We start from the raw sequence: 20,576 nt of genomic DNA, 5'->3' as shown, positions 1-20,576 counted from the left end.
TATATCACAGCAAAACAATCAGTCTGCATGAGAGGATTGTGTTAAAAATCAAGTGTGCCATGTGTTTATAGCTATAAGCCCACATCTATCAGAGGTAATTTATCACTTGTCATTTGGACACCCGCCCATGCAGAGCCATATCAGCTCTATTAGTGGACAAACTCTCCAGTCAACACTGGTCAACTCCAAATAATCCTCACTGAAAAAACAGCACTCATGAACACTGGTAACTATGTTGTGTTCGTGACTTTTAGGATGATTTGAAGCCACGATTTGGCATCATGGCTGATTTTCAAGATATGACCAAAGCCACGCTACAGGAGATAAACATACCATGAAGTATGATAAGGTTACTACGAACTCACTATTGACCACCACTAGAAGTCCCTGTTGCAATATTACAGGGATAGTAAAGTGATTTTTCCTTAAAGTATCTCACCTACAATTAAATAAATAGGCCAGCTAGAATTGTCTTTCAGGAGCTGCAGTCTACACTTTGTTTCTGAGCATTTCTGTCCGTCACACCGTTATCCAAATCGAGGAGGATTTGGAAACACAAGGCCATGCTCTCTGCTCTGGCACTGTGTCCAACAGATAAGTGCCAATCTAAACACTGTAGAGAAAAAGGCCATACAGTGGCCTCTAACTGACTCTCATTTTCTCATTTGGAGATTATCATCTGATGTAGACCGGTTTTCACCAATCTAGTTCTTCTAAGTAAGACAATGAAGCAAAACTTAAATTTTTTGTTTTGTTGCTTAAATAGGTTTTTATTTTTTTCATCTCGTTTTTATATTTTATATAAAGCCGTTGCAACTCTTGTTATGAGTAAGTGAGGGATTGCTGTGAAGCCCAGGGGAATGGTCCAAGGCTGGACCTCTCTTTACCCAGAATCCCTCGCTCTGGAGAGGCCTGATAAAATCTTGACTTTGATCCACCCATTTGTTAGACACACTAATACTATTTGTGCAGCAACTTGTAGTTTGCTTGCTGCGGAGTTTGAAGCCATGTAACACCCAGCCTTTCTGACTGAGACTCCATGGTCTCGCAATCACAAACAGCAGCCTCAAAGATTACAAATTACCATTTAAGAGAGTGCTGCTGTAAAGATTTTTTGCTAATCTGTTCACTACAGACAATTTAAGTTCCACGTGTTTCATACTGATAATGCTAGTTCAATATATTTACTGTTTCACTTATTGAAAATAGAAACTCTTTCACTTGATACAAGTGAGATGGATGAGAATAGGACTAAATCTCTACCACTAAATTGAAAAAAAGAAAAAAAAAAAAGGTTGTGACAGCCAGAAATCTCAAGATGCATTTCATTCTCTTGTAATAGTCATTGCATTTTCAGACATGAGATGAAAATATTTTATCTGAGTAAACCTTTATTCAATCATTGATACAGGTAAGGCAAGGTAATAGCTGTTGTACTGGAAATGTTGCATCATGCCTTCAAAAACACTTTCAAACAAGTGAACATTTTTTAAAGAAAAATAAGACACTGCCTGCAAACTGCCAAAATAAAAGGAAGCTAACCTCCAATCAAGGTAACCCAATTTAGCCTATAAAAACCTTCTTTTTTAAATAAAATCCAGCTTCTTCATTAGGCATTAGATTGTACTCTATGTTATATGTTATACCCCACTGAGCAATTTTACATTGATTAGCTGTTTAAAAGATATCTAAATGGAGATGTCTAGGATAAAATGAGGCTACAGTGAAAGTTTAGTAGACGTCCATATCTTAAACTACATCTTCTGCGGTAAACTACAAAAAGAAAGCATTTTCTTGTACTTCTCTGGTGCATAATTTTGATATTTACAGCTGTTTATGCATTGTTTGAATATGTAATAATGTATTTACTGCTTGGTCTAAAACTTGGCTATATATTGCCAAAAAGATCGTGGGCGATATGAGACCTAAAGCATAGAAGCAACGTTGAAATGACATCTAGTGCTCGGTGGGACGTGCTCTTATCAGTGCATGTCCATGTCCGTCCTTCATCTGCCTGTAAGACAGTGAAAGCCAAAGCAACTTGCTGAACAATGGCTGGTCGTAGCCTGCAGCTGTAGGCCATCTGGGTATGGTTGGGGAGGCCATGTGTGTCAGTGGGCTTCAGATTTTAAATGGCCATTTCATTGTGCTATTCTGACCCAAGATCTTGGAAATGGCAACACAGGCATGAAGGTAATGGATTGGAGGACTGGAGAGCAGTGTAGTGCAGTGTACTGTGATTAAATAGCCCCCAGAACTGCTATTTTTACCCCTCTGCACGTTAGGCCTCGGTGTGAGTGCAAAACATGGAGTGGACAGTGAAATATTGTATGTATGTGTGGTTTATGAATAAACAGGCACTTAATATCGCCACATCCCCTCCTATGTATCGTTTCACAAAGACTCATGAAAAGAGTGAGTGAGTGAGTGAGAGAGAGAGAGAGAGAGAGAGAGATAGATAGAGAGAGCTACAGAGACAGAGAGAGAGAGAGACAGAAAGAGATGACTTGAATTGACCCTTGCTCCGTCATCTGGGCACTCGTGATGATTAGAGCAACAAACCTTTTATTTTATTTCTTATTTTATTTTATTTTTTATTTTTTTTTCAATCTTTATTTATCCAGGTTGTCCAATTGAGAGTCCAGGCTAAGAAGGGTTTATCATGACAAACAAAGGCTGGCAAAGAGAACAAACACAATTAAAATCATACAATAGATGATTCAATGTCAAATGTCACTAAATGAATGCTCAGAATGCAGTAGTACAACAGCAGACCAGGCAGGACCAGCGTCAAGCCTAAATAAATCTGGGCTAAACAGAGACAGACCCTCACTGATGCCTCACCATCCTTCATAATCATTTTAAACTTACCAGCTCTTGGTTTTGTGGTACATCACCTGTGAGGCCGAGGATGCACAGCGTATTCCAAAAAGCAGATGTGAAGGCGTTGAATATGCGCCAAGAGCTGTGACTGTAATTAGGACTATGAGGCCAATGAATGCAAACCCACCGTGTTCATCCACTTCCTCCACAGACAAACGGGGCCCCAGGGGGCGGTGGAGCGGTCACAGGCGTCTCCACGATGAGCTGCTGTGATAAACAGCGGCCTATCTGTTCTCACATCCTCAAGAAGCTTGTTACAGCTCTGTCATCGCTTGATCATGTGTTTGGAAGTGCAAATTACACTGTAATTGGAACAAACAAATGACATTTTAGTGGATGTTGTTTTATACAAAGTATCTTAAGCACTATGAGTAAATCAGTTTTTAGTATTAATGGCCCCAGTGGGAATCAAACCCCTAACCCCCTAACTAAGTGTTACACAGGACCACACTATCCGAATTACAAAAGTACACATGGTTAGCGGACTTTCCTCTGGTTTCATGTAGCACAGTGAAACTTTCAGTTTTCACTTTGAAATATATTACATTGTTTTCAGTTTGCCTGCTGTATGGTTCTCGTTCCATTTTTTTTCCCATTCTGACCTACATTTACTATGCTCGTAATGTTAAATAGAAAATCAACTCTGACAAATTCACGTTATTCCGATACAGAATTCATGTTATTCCTATGATTTTGGGTAGTTCAGTCAACAGTTTTGTCCCATTACAAGAATCTAGAGAATCAAAACTCCAATCTATCATCGTCATGTGACATTTTCTGGAGGAGGTTACATGTTGTGGGAAGCTAGCTTTGTTCAAAGAGTTGAAAAATCGGCATAAACACATCCCCAAACTATACCAAGACAACAGCTTCATTAAAAAAGAATCATCTCCTCACAGTATACTGCCTTTGTACCCCTTGCCAGTTAAGACAACATTTTGTCCGAAATGTTGCCTCACATGGTGGGAAAGAAAAAATCAGAGATCGACAGTTTATTCATGTTGCTTTTGTTGACACACAGAGAGTTTCCTTGTGATTTTATATGATAATGACCTTTATTTTGTAGTAGCACTATTCATTTTGAACCAGAAAACATACTCATACTTTTAAAAATCACCTTGGGCGCTGACACAGTCTGCACAAAGTTGATCTACTACAGTGTTAACTTCCAATAGATCAGCTCAAGAAAGTGTCAAGAAAGTGTTTCAAACCTTTGAATATTAAGCTTTAACAGAATGACATAACTCCATGAAGCTCAAGTTAGCATAGGAATCATACAGGCCAATCACCAAAAAAACAAAGGTAAAACATGAATTAAGTGCCACATGAATAGAATGGAGTCCCCGGATTCATAAAATGTGATGACATTTTTGACATGTCTAATGTTTTTTATTTTGAAAAGTGATGAGTGTTAATTGTTTCGCTGTGCAGTTCCTGTGCTTGAAGAACATCAGGACATTCCTGGCGTCATGCTGTGAGGTGTTTGGGATGAAGAAAAGTGAATTATTTGAGGCCTTTGATCTCTTCGATGTTCGAGACTTTGGAAAGGTAACATCCACATCCGACATCCTGTTTGTTCGTCACGACATGATGAAACAATCCTACACCTGCACTGATAATGAAGGTCATCCATCGATCTTGATGTAGAATGACTCAAATCACTCTGTTCTGTTCTGTTCTGTTCTGTTCTGTTCTGTTCTGTTCTGTTCTGTTCTGTCTGTTCTGTTCTGTTCTGTTCTGTCTGTTCTGTTCTGTTCTGTCTGTTCTGTTCTGTTCTGTCTGTTCTGTTCTGTTCTGTCTGTTCTGTTCTGTTCTGTTCTGTTCTGTCTGTTCTGTTCTGTTCTGTTCTGTTCTGTCTGTTCTGTTCTGTTCTGTTCTGTTCTGTTCTGTTCTGGTCTGTTCTGTTCTGTTCTGTTCTGTTCTGTTCTGTTCTGGTCTGTTCTGTTCTGTTCTGTTCTGTTCTGTTCTGTTCTGGTCTGTTCTGGTCTGTTCTGGTCTGTTCTGGTCTGTTCTGTTCTGTTCTGTTCTGTTCTGTCTGTTCTGTTCTGTTCTGTTCTGTCTGTTCTGTTCTGTTCTGTTCTGTTCTGTTCTGGTCTGTTCTGTTCTGTTCTGTTCTGTTCTGTTCTGGTCTGTTCTGTTCTGTTCTGTTCTGTTCTGTTCTGTTCTGGTCTGTTCGGGTCTGTTCTGGTCTGTTCTGGTCTGTTCTGTTCTGTTCTGTTCTGTTCTGTTCTGTTCTGTTGCTTTCCTCTGTGTATATTCCACCATTATTACTTCAACCATTTGATCACACTCAGCACAATTAATTTCATTCATCTTATTTTATTTTATTTTATTTATTATAGCAAGATGTGCTTCTAGTGGCACAACTATACATTTAGACCAGATTCCTTCTCCATTAGCTGCAAAGATTTATAAAAAGTCTTTGAAACTTTTTCAGAATCTAGCACCTTTTTGCAACCCTTGAACTTATTATTATCATAGCAGATTGCCTGTTGAATTCATTCATGTATGCGATGTAATTAGAGCTGCAACGATTAATCGATTAATCGTTTAGTTGTCAACTATTAAATTAATCGCCAACTATTTTGATAATCGATTAATCGGTTTGAGTAATTTTTTAAGAAAAATAAGTCAAAAAACTTCTTAAATGTGAATATTTTCTGGTTTCTTTACTCCTCTATGACAGTAAACTGAATATCTTTGGGTTGTGGACAAAACAAGACATTTGAGGACGTCATCTTGGGCTTTGGGAAACACTGATCGACATTTTTCACCATTTTCTGACAATTTTATATGTGTGTGTGCATCTGTGTCCCTGCATGTGCGGTTAAAAGCATTCAATATTTGCTCACCGACTGTTGGCCTTGCGTTTTCCGGTACACTTCTAAAGGGATTGGTCCACTTCTCTTTATTGCTGTGCTATTGCGGGAGCTTGTTTCTGTGTGTGCACAGAGTTACCAGGTCAGTGGGTCTGCAGCGCTGCCCTCCTGGCTGTTATGTGGACTCTGAGGACTCTTGCAGCACAGGAGCCTGATTCGGCTCAGCTGGGGAAAGCACACTAACTCACTCTGACTACCTTTATTGCCTCATTTCCTTAGTTCAGTGCATTCGGTGCACAACTTTGCCTTGGAGCGTTATGAGCTGTTTGGGCATCTGTGGGCTATCTGTGGAGAAATGCATTGCTAGTTCCTCATACATACAAGAACTGAAGAGCTAATTTCCAAAGCATTATATATCTATTTAGGAAAAAAATATATATAATGTGTATTTTGTATTTATTTGTCTGTATTGATTGTATTATTGTTCAATACCCTGAAAATACAGATGATGCTAGCGCTATCATTTTGTCAAAAGGGCTGAATTTGAGTTTAAATTCTTTAAATACAATGTTCCAGAATTTGGTTTATTTTGTTTTGCTCATTTTGTAAGAGTAGGTGTCACGTTTTTCAAATAACCGGTTTCTCATTTGGTTGCAAAACTATTCAGTTATACCCATTTTATTAATGAGTAAACTTTGCTCCAGTTCTCCGAACAGAGTGTGATCACTGGTTCTTGTGATTTACACAAACCAGACCACAAGGTTCTCTCTCTAAGTGTGAGAGAACTGTAAGAGACTGCTTATTGAGCTCTAGCATGCAGTTTCCCACACAGACGCTCTCTTCTCTCAGTTCAGTGTGTTGCGTTCTAAAGAAGCTTCCAGTTAATCTGGCTGTTGATAATCCCAGAGGGGAGGTGCTGCCTGCAAATATGTACATCCAAGCCAGGCTGCGTAATCTCGGCCATGTTCAAGACTTTTCCATCAAACAAACAAGCTTCAGGAGAGGGGACATTGCGCTGCATCATTACTTGTTAACAATGTGCGAGTCTGCAGGTTCACTGATTGGGCTGGACGGGCTCCAGGAAGTGTTGTTCAGCCAAACAAGAAATGCTCAATCTCTTGCCATGGTTCCGGAAACATCCAAAAGAGAACATCTCAAATCTCAGCCAGACTAATCCAGTTGGGTAGAGTTGTGCCAACTCGGCCCGTAGACTGAGCATTAGTCCACTGAATATCTAATGAGAGCTGTGTAACCTACATTTCTCTTGCTGAGTTACCACAGGCCGCTCCCCAGGCATCCACACTGCAGGCAGCGGGCCAGAGAGAGATGAAGGGAAGAGGAAAGAATAGGGCAGTTTCTCTTCCCTTAATGCAGAATTATGTCAGCATCTTGACTGTAAAAGCAAAATGTTTGCAAACTAAATTCAGGTGAACTCAAATATGGACCTTTTATGTTAAAGGAATAGTTCACCCCAAAATGAAAATTCAGTCATTATCTACTCACCCCGATCGATGCCAGGCAAAACTTTTAAAAACTTTTAAAAACATTTAGGCCCCATAGCTCCATCTCCTAATCCATCTCCTCCTTAGAGCTCTAAAAAAAGCATAAAATATCCATCAGATTTCTCCAAACAGCTCATGCAGCATAATCCAGTGTTTTGTAGCAAAACGACTGCACTGTGGCTCAAAAAGTACAATATTTACCTCATTATCACCCATATTTTCCTCACTGACAATGCTCTGGTGGTAGACTCTACTTTGCTACTTTAGGGTGCGTGCGTGACCAGAGCATTGTCAGAAATGTAATGGACATTTTATAGTGTTAAAAGATGGCCCTGTAAACTTGAATGGTTTGGGAGAAAGCTGAGATAGAAGTACTTTATATGGGGGCTAAAGTTGCTGTGTGTTTGGTGTTCCTACAAATTCAGTGGCATCTCGACTGACATGCAGATGAGTAGATAGTGACTGGCTAGCCTGAATTTTCATTTCGGGATAAACTATCCTTTAATATGTGTAAATACTATTGGATGTGTAGCAAAATGACTGTGTGTGGCTTCTGCATTGAGATAAAACTGCTTGATTCATGATATGATGCCGTCGTACAACTGTCCCTGCTTTTGGTTCCTTTTTTATAGTTCACAGGGGATTTATGATTGCACTTGTGTTTCTCAGGCCACACTAACCTCGGTGGTTGGTCTTTGGATCTTCTAGTTCCTTTAGCTCAGCTTGTGGCTTTTTTTTCTCAACTTACATGTGGCTTAAACTAAACTGAATGCCTTATCAAGCAGGTCAGGTGTGAGATCAAACTCTTTTTACGAAGCCTCAAAAGGATTTGCTCTTTATTTCATGAGATAAACAAAATGTTTAATTTCTGCAACCTATCCACAAGATTCCTTCCTGCTCCCTTGAAGAGCTTCGCTGATCCTAGACTTGTTTGAGTATCAGCATATAAGCAGCCATGTATAGTACTACATGAAGAAGTATGCAGTGTTCAAGTATCGCAAATTTTCCACTGCTGTGTTGATATTACAGGGACAATTATTTGAAGTTAACAAGTGTTGATTGGAGAGTTGTCCACTCACACAGCTGATATGGCCCTGGGGCAGCTGTTCAAAACTATTTAAAAGTATTAAATCAACTCTGATGGGTGTGGACTGATATAAACACTGGCATTGTGTTGATTTTTACACTCTCAGAATGAAAATAACACGATTTTGCTGTAATGCAAAAATGCCACATAATGTTAAATTCTTAATTCTTAAATTCTTCAAACAAGTTAAACTGAATTGCAAATACATTTAGTCATTTCACCCCACTGGCATTTTTTTTTCTCGTTTCAAGATAGACGGGATTTTGAGAGTTGACAACAGTTGAAATTACTCATCGAGATGGAGGTCTTTTGTGTACAGCTGGTCTTATACTACAAGCAAGACTATTTCAAGTAACACGCACACCTGGGCTGAGGCGAAGCCACAGCACTTACACAGGAAACTAGAGAGATAAAGTCAAGATAGACAAGTTCTTATGTCTAACCTCATTCACCATCTGAGCTATGCCTGCAAATCAAAATCTTGGAAATTGCGTAATTTGCTCTCTTGTTGCTCTAAAATCATCAATGCCCATTAGAGGAGTTACAAAATCAATAATAAAAGATTTAGCTCACAGATTAATTGCTGTTCTCTCTATGTTACTTGTTAATTAATTTATTTGGATGCCCATTACTCTCTCCAAGGTCCACATACACACACACACACACACACACACACACACACACACGTTGCACTAAGGATTAATTAACACAGTTTTCCCTCACCATAAATCAGTACTGCTCTCCATTTTCATTTATGTTAGCAGACGCCTCGGGTCAACATAAGTGCAGGACTATTCTATGATTATTGCATGCTGGGAAAAATTTTGATTTTTTTTCACATGCATAATTCCAGTATGGTATCTGACTAAAATGTAAATGTTAAAATCTAATCTTATATTAGTGGTAGTTACAGGTTGAGGAAATAATATTTTTGACACTAATTATACTGGCAATGGAAGCAACAAATTGAAGTTGTAACTTATTGACTTTTTTATGTAGTAGTTGCAGTACAAATTAGTATATAGTCTCTCTCTCTCTCTCTCTCTCTCTCTCTCTCTCTCTCTCTCTCTCTCTCTCTCTCTCTTACACACACACACACACACACACACAGATGCACGGCTGCGAGTTGAGCTTGGGATAGCATGACCACTTCCTGCAGAGACCATCCTCTCTCTCTCTCTCTCTCTCTCGCTCTCTCTCGTTCACTCTTTCTCTTGCTCTCTCTCACACACACACACACACACACACACACACACACATGCATGCACACACATGCACACACACACACACACACACACACACACACACACACACACACACGTGAATTGGGATATAACCATGACCACTTCCTATAGATGCTCTCTGCCTCTTTTCATACTCAGTCAGACATTAAGTTACATATGAATGTGTATCTGAGTCCAAAACAATGAAAAAAAAAGCAGTTAAAACCTTTCAGTTCCAGTATGTCTGCCTCCAGTGAGAACAGCGCAAAGCTAATTCATAACCGAGCCATTCAACAACATTCAACATTCACCCAACTTAATTCTGTTTCGCCAGGTTATGGACACTCTCTCCAAGCTCTCCTACACATCAATTGCACAGCAAGGAGGATTCAAGTAAGTCACACAGTATGGCTGCAAAGAAACACACACCCAACTTGTTGCAACTGTCCCTTGTGCTGTTAAACTGTGGGGAATGTTAGAGGAAAATGGGGTTAGTGAGTGTGGGAATGTCTCTGTCTTATCACGGCACACCTGCACCTACACTCCACCTACTTGCACTAGACTGGCACTGCCCCTACGCTTATGTTTACAAGTCTCACCCAGTCATTTCCAGTCTTACCAGGTATTTTTCAGAGCGGGGAATTAACATCGGTTTTCCCAAATATGGGCACATGTACATTTGTCTACTCTAGCAGCCGTTCTGGCAAGTAACCAGCCTGTGTCTCGAGGTTCTGTAAAAATCCTACTTGGCTGGAGTGAATTTTTGAATACATCAACCAGTTTCTGAATACCTCAAAAGCCAGTTTCCCACCCGAAGTCACACATTAATAACGGCCTCCTAGTCGTTTTTCTGTCGAGCACTGAACCCCATGCTGCTTTCCTTTCATTCCCAGGCCGTTTCCAACAGAGGAGAGCCTAAAAGACGAGGACATTTACAATAATCTGGAGGACTTGATTGAGTATGTATGAGGGCTCCTCTCTATGGACCCATTACCGGTGTTGATAGAACATGATTATTTTGCTCAGTAGCGCTACCAACTGCTCTCCGGGGGTCTGGACACCCACATGTTTTGGTAAAAGGCTTGGCTCAGTTTCTCTGTTACTGTCAGAGGAAACGAATGAGTAATTCTGCATATTTCTGCTGTGTGCTTGCATACCACCCACATCAAGGTTCTGGATGGGTGCTGCCGGCACTGTGATTGACAGATAATGAAGTGTAAGCGTGATCGTATGAGTAAAGAAAGAACATTACATCTGACTGTAATGGGGTACTTTCATGCTACTTCCGAAGGAGATTGTGCATTCTGATTGTGCATTTGCTTCTTCATTAGATGCAGTTGTGTCTGAAGTGATTAGTAGTAGTTAGTAATTAGTAGTTAATTAGTAGTTTAGTAGTACATTTTTACAGTTTTGCCATTTTACAGTATGTTCAGCAGAGTGGACATAATTGTTATTATGTACTTAAACCACAAATTGTTATCCCACTGCTTTCACAATACAAGAAATGTTATTTCTAATTGATGAAAGAAGTTTTAGAAATGTGGTGTGTGTGTGTGTGTGTGTGTGTGTGTGTGTGTCAGTGAGAATGCCCCTGAAGATGAGGAGGACTTGTATGCAGCGGTCTACGGACTGGAGGATTGCTACGATGGCGGAGAAATCTACGAAGACCTCATGAGGACCGAGCAGCATCCCCCACCGGTACTGCAATGAGTCAGCCTCAGACACAGACACACACACACACACACACACACACACACACACACACAGATAGGCATTTTTAAGTTAATTTGCTAATGTGTGTGTCCCTCCAGAAGCAGGTGGAGGTAGATGTTCGGAGCTGCTGCCTTACAGAGATCAAACAGACAGAGGAGAAATACACAGAGACCCTGGAGTCCATAGAGAAGGTATAGTTCCTCCCTCCTGCTCTCCTCTGCACTGGGAGCAGCATGGGGTCACATATCGTTATTTCACAAACTATAAATCATGGATTTTTCTTGCATCAAAGCCCTTTAATCTGCCTTAATAGATGCGTCGATACCACTTTTTTCAGTTCTGACTACTTTACACTCTGAGTACAAATTCCCCTTATTGCTGCTACTCAACAATATTTGTTTCGATAATTAATTGGGATCACTGGACTAAAATGATTGAGTTATCATTTATTCATTTTTCTCCACTGGAGAGATCAAACATCTTTCAATGTGTGAAAAAGGCAGTGAATCAAATCATTTAGGATTTATGTCTGACATGTTGCACATGGCACTTGGCATTTTAGTAGTCGGGGAAATTCTCAGAAATCGATGCCCTAATTTATCTTGGTATCAGCCCGACATCCAATATTTGAATATCTGATATCTGATGTGATATCTAGGTTTTGCAATATGTCATGAATTATTATGATTAATCATTCAAGGGGAGGAGCTGAGATGTTTCACTCAGACTTTCAACTGTTACTTCCCCCACAGTATTTTCTGAATCCTTTGAAGAAATTCTTCTCTGCGGCAGAAATTGACAAAGTTTTTGTCAACATCCCAGTAAGTCCCACAAGTCTCTCCCTTCTTGTTAAATGACATGAAAATGGCGTGTTTCTGTCGAGCTCCTGATTTCCTCCTTCTTTGACACAGGACCTTGTTAAAGTTCACAAGAGCCTAATGGTCGATGTGCAGGACTCCATCCTCAATAAAAATGCCTTAAATCTCTACCAGATCTTTATCACTTACAAGGAGAGGTATGCATCAACACATTTCCATTACTGACTGATTTTATGTCACAAAAAAACTTTTTTTGGTGTTTCTTCTTTTTACATTAACTGAAAGTTTGTCTTGAGTGAGTTTCATAACCTGTGTATGATTTCAAAAATACATGGGCATCAACGAAATGCAACTTGATTTTCCCCTCACATCATCAGCAAGATCAAAACGAAAGGTAGAAACTTACATGGGAAAAGTATACAGGTATGAGATAGAGTGAGGATAATTATTGGTCAATGTGAAAATTATTAAGACAGAGTTAAATTCATCCTCGTATTTTTCCCTGTCTCTCCCCAAATCTACACCCACACAAAGGGTAAAAATTCCTCCTTTTACCTGTCTTAGCCTCTTCATCTACATCTCCCCTTCCAGATAGAAGTGTATTTTATAAGTGGAATTATAACTTTCACCTGTTTAGCTTAATTCATGGAAGGAGCAGGTGGTCCTAATATTTTATATCACTATCTGTATCTCAACTCCAAATCACCATTCATCATGGCCTCATTTCCTTTTCCTCCGAACTGTAGACTGCTCATCTACGGAATATACTGCAGTCGGGTGGAGATCGCCATCGCTGTTTTAGACCTCATCTGCAAGGAGAAAGAGGATGTCCGTCTGAAGCTGGAGGTAAGACACCTGACCAAACAGTCTTCTCAATGAGGAACACACTTGCAATCACACACATGCACATGCACCAGTGTCTTCCAGTGTCATCTAGTGTCTATTTTGTGCATTACACACATAATTTTCAATGCATTCATATGTCCAGTTTGGGACACATGAATAAATTGTTAACATTTAAGCCAGTTTATCCTCAGCTAGTATAAGTTGTGTGTTGAAAATGACAAATGCTTTGTACCTTGGTGGACCCATCCATCTCCCCATGTTGCTTATTGTCATATTGTTGGTATGCTATTGTACTGTTCTAGTATTGCTGTTGTGAGAGCTGTCTTATTACTGTGAAATTGTGAAAAAGCATCAGTAATGACATATAAAACGACACCTGCGTGAGTGTAACGATGCACAGTATCTCATGCTGTTCTAAATAAGTGTATTGTATTTGTTGCAGGAGTGCTCCAAGAGGGCCAACAATGGGAAGTTTACACTAAGAGACCTCCTGGTTGTCCCGATGCAGAGAGTCCTCAAGTACCACCTCCTTCTTCAGGTAGACTATTTTGATTCCACTGGTTGAGAGTATGGTTGCTTTTTTTTTAGTATCTGAGGAGGGTTTGCCGAGCCTGCATGCTTCTTTTCAGCAACGCCCACCTTCTTATTAATACGCTTATACACACTCACACCTGGAAGAATACTACCAATTTCTAATGGCTGCCAATGAGAAGCTCCACTGGAACAGTTTAGGGTTGAGTGCCTTCCTTAAGGACACCTCAACAATGGTTGATGAGGAAGGAGGAGCATCTGTCATCCACATTTCCCACCCAGATGCTCCATTTCATCAAGCATATCACATACACACCCTCTGTGTTGTTATATCTTCAAGTGTGTACCAATTTCATCCCTGTGAGACTGAGCACTGAGATATTTTGTCATTGGCATCTTTACCTCAGCTGAATCACCTTGCTGTTGATGAGTTTATGTTATTATCAAAATGGCCACTTGAGGGCGATATCCTCCACGTCTTTGCCCCACCTCCTCCCCGCATAATGCCTCAGATGCAGCTCCAGACTGCAAGAAATATCCATTCTGACAAGTCATTTAAGTCTTGTATTTAGTCTTAACACCTTACCTCTCCCAAAGCAAGTAATCTACCGATGGAGAGAAATAGTTTAACTTTTTCTCAGTACATCTCAACTTGGATCAAGAATTTTCCTCAAACAAGGCAGATCATTTATCTCAAGAGTGTCATCTAATTAAAAAAATTCTTGATTTCCAAGTGAAATTATCGCATCCCACCGGCAGATTTTTACATTGATTAGAGAAAAAATAAGATTTAAAGACTCAATACTAGATACATTTTTTAAAGATGGGTTTTTGCAGAGCAGTCCTGTGGAGAGCAGCCAGCCACACACTCATGCCTCCTATAGAAACCAGCCACGCAGCCTTGCCAAATCACCCCAATTTCATTGGCGCCTGATAACTGTGTGACACCTTCTCCTCTGGTTAATATGAATCAGAGGTCAGGATGTAGCTGACAGGGCTAGATGAGGACAGCGAGTAGAGAGCTGCTTTAATTGGTTGTGGGGGGTTGTGGGGGGTTAAGGCCTCCATGGTAATGGATGGTGACCCTGTGCTGTTCTCAGCGACCCCCTGAGGAGAGACTTTGGATGGGGGTAAAGGGAAGGAAGGGAAGAGGGCTTGATAAAGGGGAAATGAGGTGAGAGGGGACAGTGCGCAGCGGGGAAGCAGCATTTCAGCTCTCACCTCATCCACACACTGATTGGAAGTAACCACTGTTAATCTTTTCTTAATGTAATGTTATCAGAGAGGTAATGGAGGGTAGACCCACCTAAACTCACTCTACATACCTTTTATATTAGGCAGATATACAGTCTTCCTATCTCTAATTGTGAAGAAATCTTTATGATATACTTCCACATAGTATAGATTACATAGCATACATAGTATTCATAGCAAGTGTTATTACCAAGCAGAATCAGGCTAGAATCAGACTCGCACAGAATCAGGTGCAAGTTACAAGAAATGCTAAAAGGGTATGATGTTACTGTAGACACTTTGGATAGAAGTGTCTACCAACTGGCATATGTTATGTTATGTAAGTGTAGTTGTTGTCCAAAACATTCAAAATGGACTAGTATGCGGTTATTCATCTCAAGGCTTCATTTGATGTTTGGCTGGTGTTTTGACGGTCACGGAACAGCAGTCTTCCTCAGGAGACCCTGAACAGATTTCACTATCTGGCCCAGCAACAGATTGATGCCTCCTGTGTAGGTTACACTCCCCGCCATCATTTCCAAGTCTTGATTAATCATCAAGTAAAATAGTTTGACATTACTGTAGGTGTGAGGCTGGGCGATGTGGTCAAAATATCATATTCTTCTTTCTTATTTCTGACAGCATAATGATATTTGACGATATATTTTTTTTTAAATATAACTTTATGAAAACATGATACAAATGAGTTCACACATGCTTCTCCTCCTCCATCTGGATTGTATTCTCTGAAACATCTGAAGAAAAAGAAATATCTATCTGTCTGTCTGTCTCTCTGTCTGGCTATAGCTATTTTTGATTGCATTAAAAGATGGTGATTATGGTATTAAAAAAGCACACATTTGTCTAGATCCATACCATAAAATACATTTTACTGCCCTTTGATTAGATTTTGATCTAATTAAATGGGCTGTCTTCTCATTAGTAGAGTATAATAGAAAGCTTTCTCTCATGGAATCTGCCTGGTGGAAGCCCTCTTTCACATACTTTGCTTTAATTTAATCTTCAATATGAAATAAGTTATCCAATTAGACATCCAACTCATGCTAAAAGTGTCTGTGTGTGTAAATCTGTATGTGTGTTTTGTGCGCCATTCTAGTTCATCATTTCTCTGCTGTCCTCCTCTAACAGGAGCTAGTCAAACACACTCACGATGCTGCCGACAAGAGCAATTTGAAGATGGCACTCGACGCCATGAAAGTAAGTGCGGTGCTTGTGGTAAATGGTCAGTAATCATTGTGATTTCAGCTTGTTACCAATAGCGGGCCGCTTTAGCCGATCATTCAAAAGACTCTCTGCCACTCTGTCAACTGTTATTGGATAAAGAAATCATAAATCATTCATGTTTCACCGCTCCAAATGCGTGAGAAGTGATAACACATTACATTTACATGACATTAGTCAGCGCTGAGTGCCCTCTTCACTCTTCCAGTCCTGAAGGCAGCCTGGCTTTGATAAGCAGTTGATTTGAGGACTTGTCATAGAATACGTAGGGAAGAACTGAAGATGATTTGAAGGCTTGATTCATACATAAGTTGTTTCTGTGTTTGTATATGTGTGACTGATTGATTTATATTATTTATGTGCCACGCTCTTCAGGTGCTCAGCTCATACAGGCACACTAGACACTCTCCATACATCCACATCACCCTGCATATGTGTACAACACGCATACAACATACTCCTTTATGAATTAAGTATCATACAAAGAATGTTGTTGTTTTTCCTAGGCTTTATAATTAAATGTGTACCACATTTTCTGACATTTCAAACCCTCCAAAATCATTTAATCAAAAAAACATATGTGTATGTGTGTGTGTGTGTGTGTGTGTGTGTGTGTGTGTCGCCCAGGACCTGGCCCAGTATGTCAACGAGGTGAAGAGAGATAATGAGACTCTAAGGGAGATTGGCCAATACCAGAGGTCTATCGAAAACCTGGTAAACCAAAGTCCTTGTCTTTGACTATCAAAGACCATTATTGTCCGCTGTGTGACAGAACAAAATACTGGGAACACATGTTGTTTCCTTTGAATGAATTGTCAGCTTTGAATGTGGAGCTTCATCCAACAGTATAGGGGAACCAGCAACACTGAATACAACTCAGTCACCTACGTTACGGTGAAAGCTAACATACCTGACTGATTTCACCTGGTAAACTGTAATCATTGTTCTTAACTGTCAGGGATCATTATGCATTTGTTCATTTTGTACATTTTGTCTTGCTTCTTGGGTGAATTAGACGGGCCAGGTGAATCCACATGAGAGCAATAATCCCAAATTGATTTCCTCTTTTAAATCCGCTCCAGCCATGATGGGCACCTGTAGCTAAAGGCGAGAGAGACAAGTTTTAAGTCTTGAGACAATTGAGGGATGGATTGTGCAAAAGATGTTGCAGCTAAATGCAGGGAATGTGTTCCTAGTATTTTGTACACTCAGTATAAATTAGACTTTTGATTCTAAAATTGTGTTGCTGACTGGATGCATGAATGCTATTCATTGTAACCCTGCACTCCCCTATATTTTTGTTTCAGAACCAGCCTCTGACCAGCTACGGCAGGCCAAAAGGAGATGGGGAGGTGCGCATGGTCTCCAACATTGACAAGAGGAAACAAGACAGGTTGTTCTAGTTTAAGTTTATTGTCCCGTAAGGGAAATTTGGATTGCTGTCAGGTTTTGCAGTAAAAACACACAATGACAAAAACACATAATAAAAAAAAATATATAACCAAAGAAAAACTGTTAACCAACATCAAGACCAGAAAAGGAGTCAATAGCTCAAATAAAAAGACGCTCATTAGTACAAAATACAAGTGTTTGTACCGGCAAAAGAGGCTACATCATTTCATGTGTAATTAAGCAATCTGACTGCAGTGAAGATAAATGAGTCCCTGGTTGTTTTAAGATACAGATAAGCTACAGTACTCATAATAGCGAGGGGTGAATGACAGCTTGTGTGATGAATCATGTGCACCTTTTCAGTGGGCTGGAAGGTTAGAGAAAGCAGCTTTGTGACCAAAAAGATGCCAAGACCAGCTGGAAAAATCTGTGAGGGGAAAGTGAATGAATAATCCTCCTCCCTCAACACTGGTTACGTGCCTTTGAGCAAGGCATTTAACTCCCAATTCCTCTGTATTCATAGCATTCCCATGATGTCACATGCATTTCCTACCAATTTGGTGCTTTACTATATACACAGCTCATTGGCTGTGGCTGTCATCTGATTACAATCACCTGTTATTTTCCTACCAAGATGGCGGTGTGGTGATGTAACAGAATACTATGAATAAAGGTGTACAAAAGTATGAATAAGAAGCAGGGTGGTGCTGAAAAAGAGCATTTGTCCTCCGCAACCTTCCCTGTATAAATAAAGGTTACATTATTTTCTGCAGAATAATGATATAATAGTAATTCATTTTTCCTCACTTCTTGTGTTGCAGACACATCTTTTTATTTGACGTGGCTGTCATTGTTTGCAAGAGACGGGGAGACAACTACGAGATGAAGGACATACTTGACCTCAACAACTTCAAGATCACCAACAACCCCACTTCTGACAGAGAGGGAAAAAAGGTCAGTTGGCTGCGGGAGCATATAATATTTCTGTTCATATCCATAAACAGATGGAAGACCGCTCTCCGTGTTGCACTTTTTTTGTGCGTTGCAATAAAATGGATCTTGCATATGAAACCTCTTTTGATCGTGTGTGTGTATCCTACCGTTTGCTCTTCATATCGATAAACAACAGTATTTAAGTGTTGCAATTCAACATCCCTTTGACTGCGGCTTATATTGATGGGGTCAATGTTCTTTGTCACTGTCTGGAAAATCCTGTTTTGATTTAAAAGCCCACAAGGCCCTCTTTTGTCACTGTGTACAGTAGCTATTTTTTGCCCTGTAGGAACGTTCACAGACAGTATTGTAGTGGAGGGGACTTGTTGATGTTTTGTTGATGTATGCCCACAGATGGTATCTTCTCACTCCATTGCTGATTGCTAATGTGAAACTGACAGCTTGCCAGGGTGGGATGGTTCTGTGTTTTTTTTTATCAAAGGGACTCCATTATCATCCTCATTTACGTTATTGCGCAATCATAATGTGTATGTGTGCGTTAGTGTGTGTGTGTATGATCATGATGTGTTTTTGTGTGTGTTTGCGTGTGATATAGTTAGTTAGTTAGTTAGTTAGTTTATTTTTTTCTGGTCAATTGTACACAATATCAACTAATACAGTTATGAAAGTGATTTAAATAATACTAAATCATCAAGAATAAAACAAAATAAACATTATATTATTATATTAACATTATATTTTCTGACCGGAAAAAAAAGGTGTAGGCTGAAGCCTAAGCTTATTGTGCCTACCCTTAATACAATATATATATATATGTGTCTTGTTGGGTGTATTATCATGACGTATTCTTTGTGTCTAGGCCGCTGTGTGTGTGTGTATGTGTGTGTCATGACTCATGGTCAGCGCTAACATGATTTTGAATTAATGATCTTGCCCTGAACTTGTAATGGTGCAAACAGTGTAAATCTGCCGACCATGTTTGGACCCATCATTACTTTTTTTTTTTTTTTCATATCTGGTCCATCTCTCCACTTATTGGAGCCCAATAGATCATATTCTGGACACAAATACACAGACACATACAATACACACACACACACGTGCATTCACAGACACACACGCACACACACAAACACACTCTTAGAAACAAACTATCTCCAACACACAAACACAGACAGAGACACGACCATGCAGACATTCACAGACACAGAGATACCGTAAACATACCCGCACCCACTTTAACACACTACGTCATACACACATACACACATACACACACACACACACACCAAAGGCCAGAGATGCTAATATCAGGTGATGAATGTGTGCGGTCCTCCAAGGCTGCTTATGGCTATATATCATTTTGTGCTAAATGAAACTTCAGAGTGTGTATGTGGTGCTGTTGAGCACCCACCCAGTCATCAATGATTTAATACTCAGTAGGGCTCTAAAACACTCAGGACCGTGTAGAACTGGCCAATCAGTGACCAGGAAACCCTATCACTCTTCTGTTATTAGATATGACAGAGCAAGCTGCACCAGTTTGGGGTGGCGGTAGACTAGAGGTTAGGGAAACTGATGGAAAAACACACAAGGGATAGTTTGGTTTTGGGGGATTTTGGCTATTTTTCCTACTCACCCAGAGTCAGACAAACTCGTGAATGCCTTTTTTTTTATGTCTCTGTGTGCAATTTGAAGGTATGGGAACGGTTAGCTTAGCTCAGTTGCTGGAAGTCAAAGGGATCAAGTAGCAGCTCCTCTCAAAAGTAGGGAAATAAACATTTTATAACATGACATGAATGGTTGTGCATGTGGATGCTGTTTGCGTTTGGTTCTTTGTCTTGCGTTGTAATGTTTCTGTGATAAATTTCAAAACAAATAATAAAATACTACTATGCTACATTATATGCTAACTAGCTAGCTAACACTGCCAAATATCATTGGCATAACGGTGTGGCATGGGGAACAGTATTTTACATCTGGGCAAATTAAATCTTCCGGGTGTCCATGTTTCTTCTCTGGTTTTTCTTTCTTTAAGCCCGATTCAGACCAACATGTAACGGATTGGCCGTTGAGGTCTGCTGTCTGGAACACATGGAGTGAAATAGATGCAAGCTCCATGATTTGTGTGTTATAACAACAAATCCCTGCACAGCCATGCTCTCTTTTCTTTGTACAATGTAAAATATTAATGGAAACACGAACACGGACAGAATTACCTGTCACATGATAGGTAATTCTGTAAGTACTTTTTGGAGTGGAGGATTGTGGCACACATCCGGATTCTTTGCCACTTTGGAGATTTCCAGCCCCAACAAATTAATTGAATTTCA

General features: G+C 39.9%; 1 protein-coding gene across 1 annotated transcript in view; it reads left to right on the top strand.

Moving 5' to 3' along the window:
• Nucleotides 1–20,576, top strand: part of vav3b (vav 3 guanine nucleotide exchange factor b) — a 44,558-nt gene that overhangs the window by 948 nt on the left and 23,034 nt on the right. The window contains exons 2-14 of the mRNA XM_071531383.1: nt 4,315–4,431; nt 9,849–9,907; nt 10,408–10,473; nt 11,095–11,212; nt 11,326–11,418; nt 11,980–12,048; nt 12,139–12,242; nt 12,792–12,891; nt 13,334–13,429; nt 15,805–15,873; nt 16,525–16,611; nt 17,205–17,290; nt 18,111–18,243. Of these exons, the coding sequence (XP_071387484.1) occupies nt 4,315–4,431; nt 9,849–9,907; nt 10,408–10,473; nt 11,095–11,212; nt 11,326–11,418; nt 11,980–12,048; nt 12,139–12,242; nt 12,792–12,891; nt 13,334–13,429; nt 15,805–15,873; nt 16,525–16,611; nt 17,205–17,290; nt 18,111–18,243 (1,197 nt within the window). The remainder of the gene's footprint in view (nt 1–4,314; nt 4,432–9,848; nt 9,908–10,407; nt 10,474–11,094; nt 11,213–11,325; nt 11,419–11,979; nt 12,049–12,138; nt 12,243–12,791; nt 12,892–13,333; nt 13,430–15,804; nt 15,874–16,524; nt 16,612–17,204; nt 17,291–18,110; nt 18,244–20,576) is intronic.

The sequence above is a fragment of the Centroberyx affinis genome, unplaced genomic scaffold (assembly GCF_046629955.1).
Source record: "Centroberyx affinis isolate AG114_WGS23_722 - 3 ecotype Tasmania unplaced genomic scaffold, CSIRO-AGI_Caff_v1 ptg002072l_1, whole genome shotgun sequence".
In the NCBI taxonomy this organism is placed as follows: domain Eukaryota; kingdom Metazoa; phylum Chordata; class Actinopteri; order Beryciformes; family Berycidae; genus Centroberyx; species Centroberyx affinis.
This window is presented reverse-complemented; position numbering and strand designations above follow the sequence as displayed.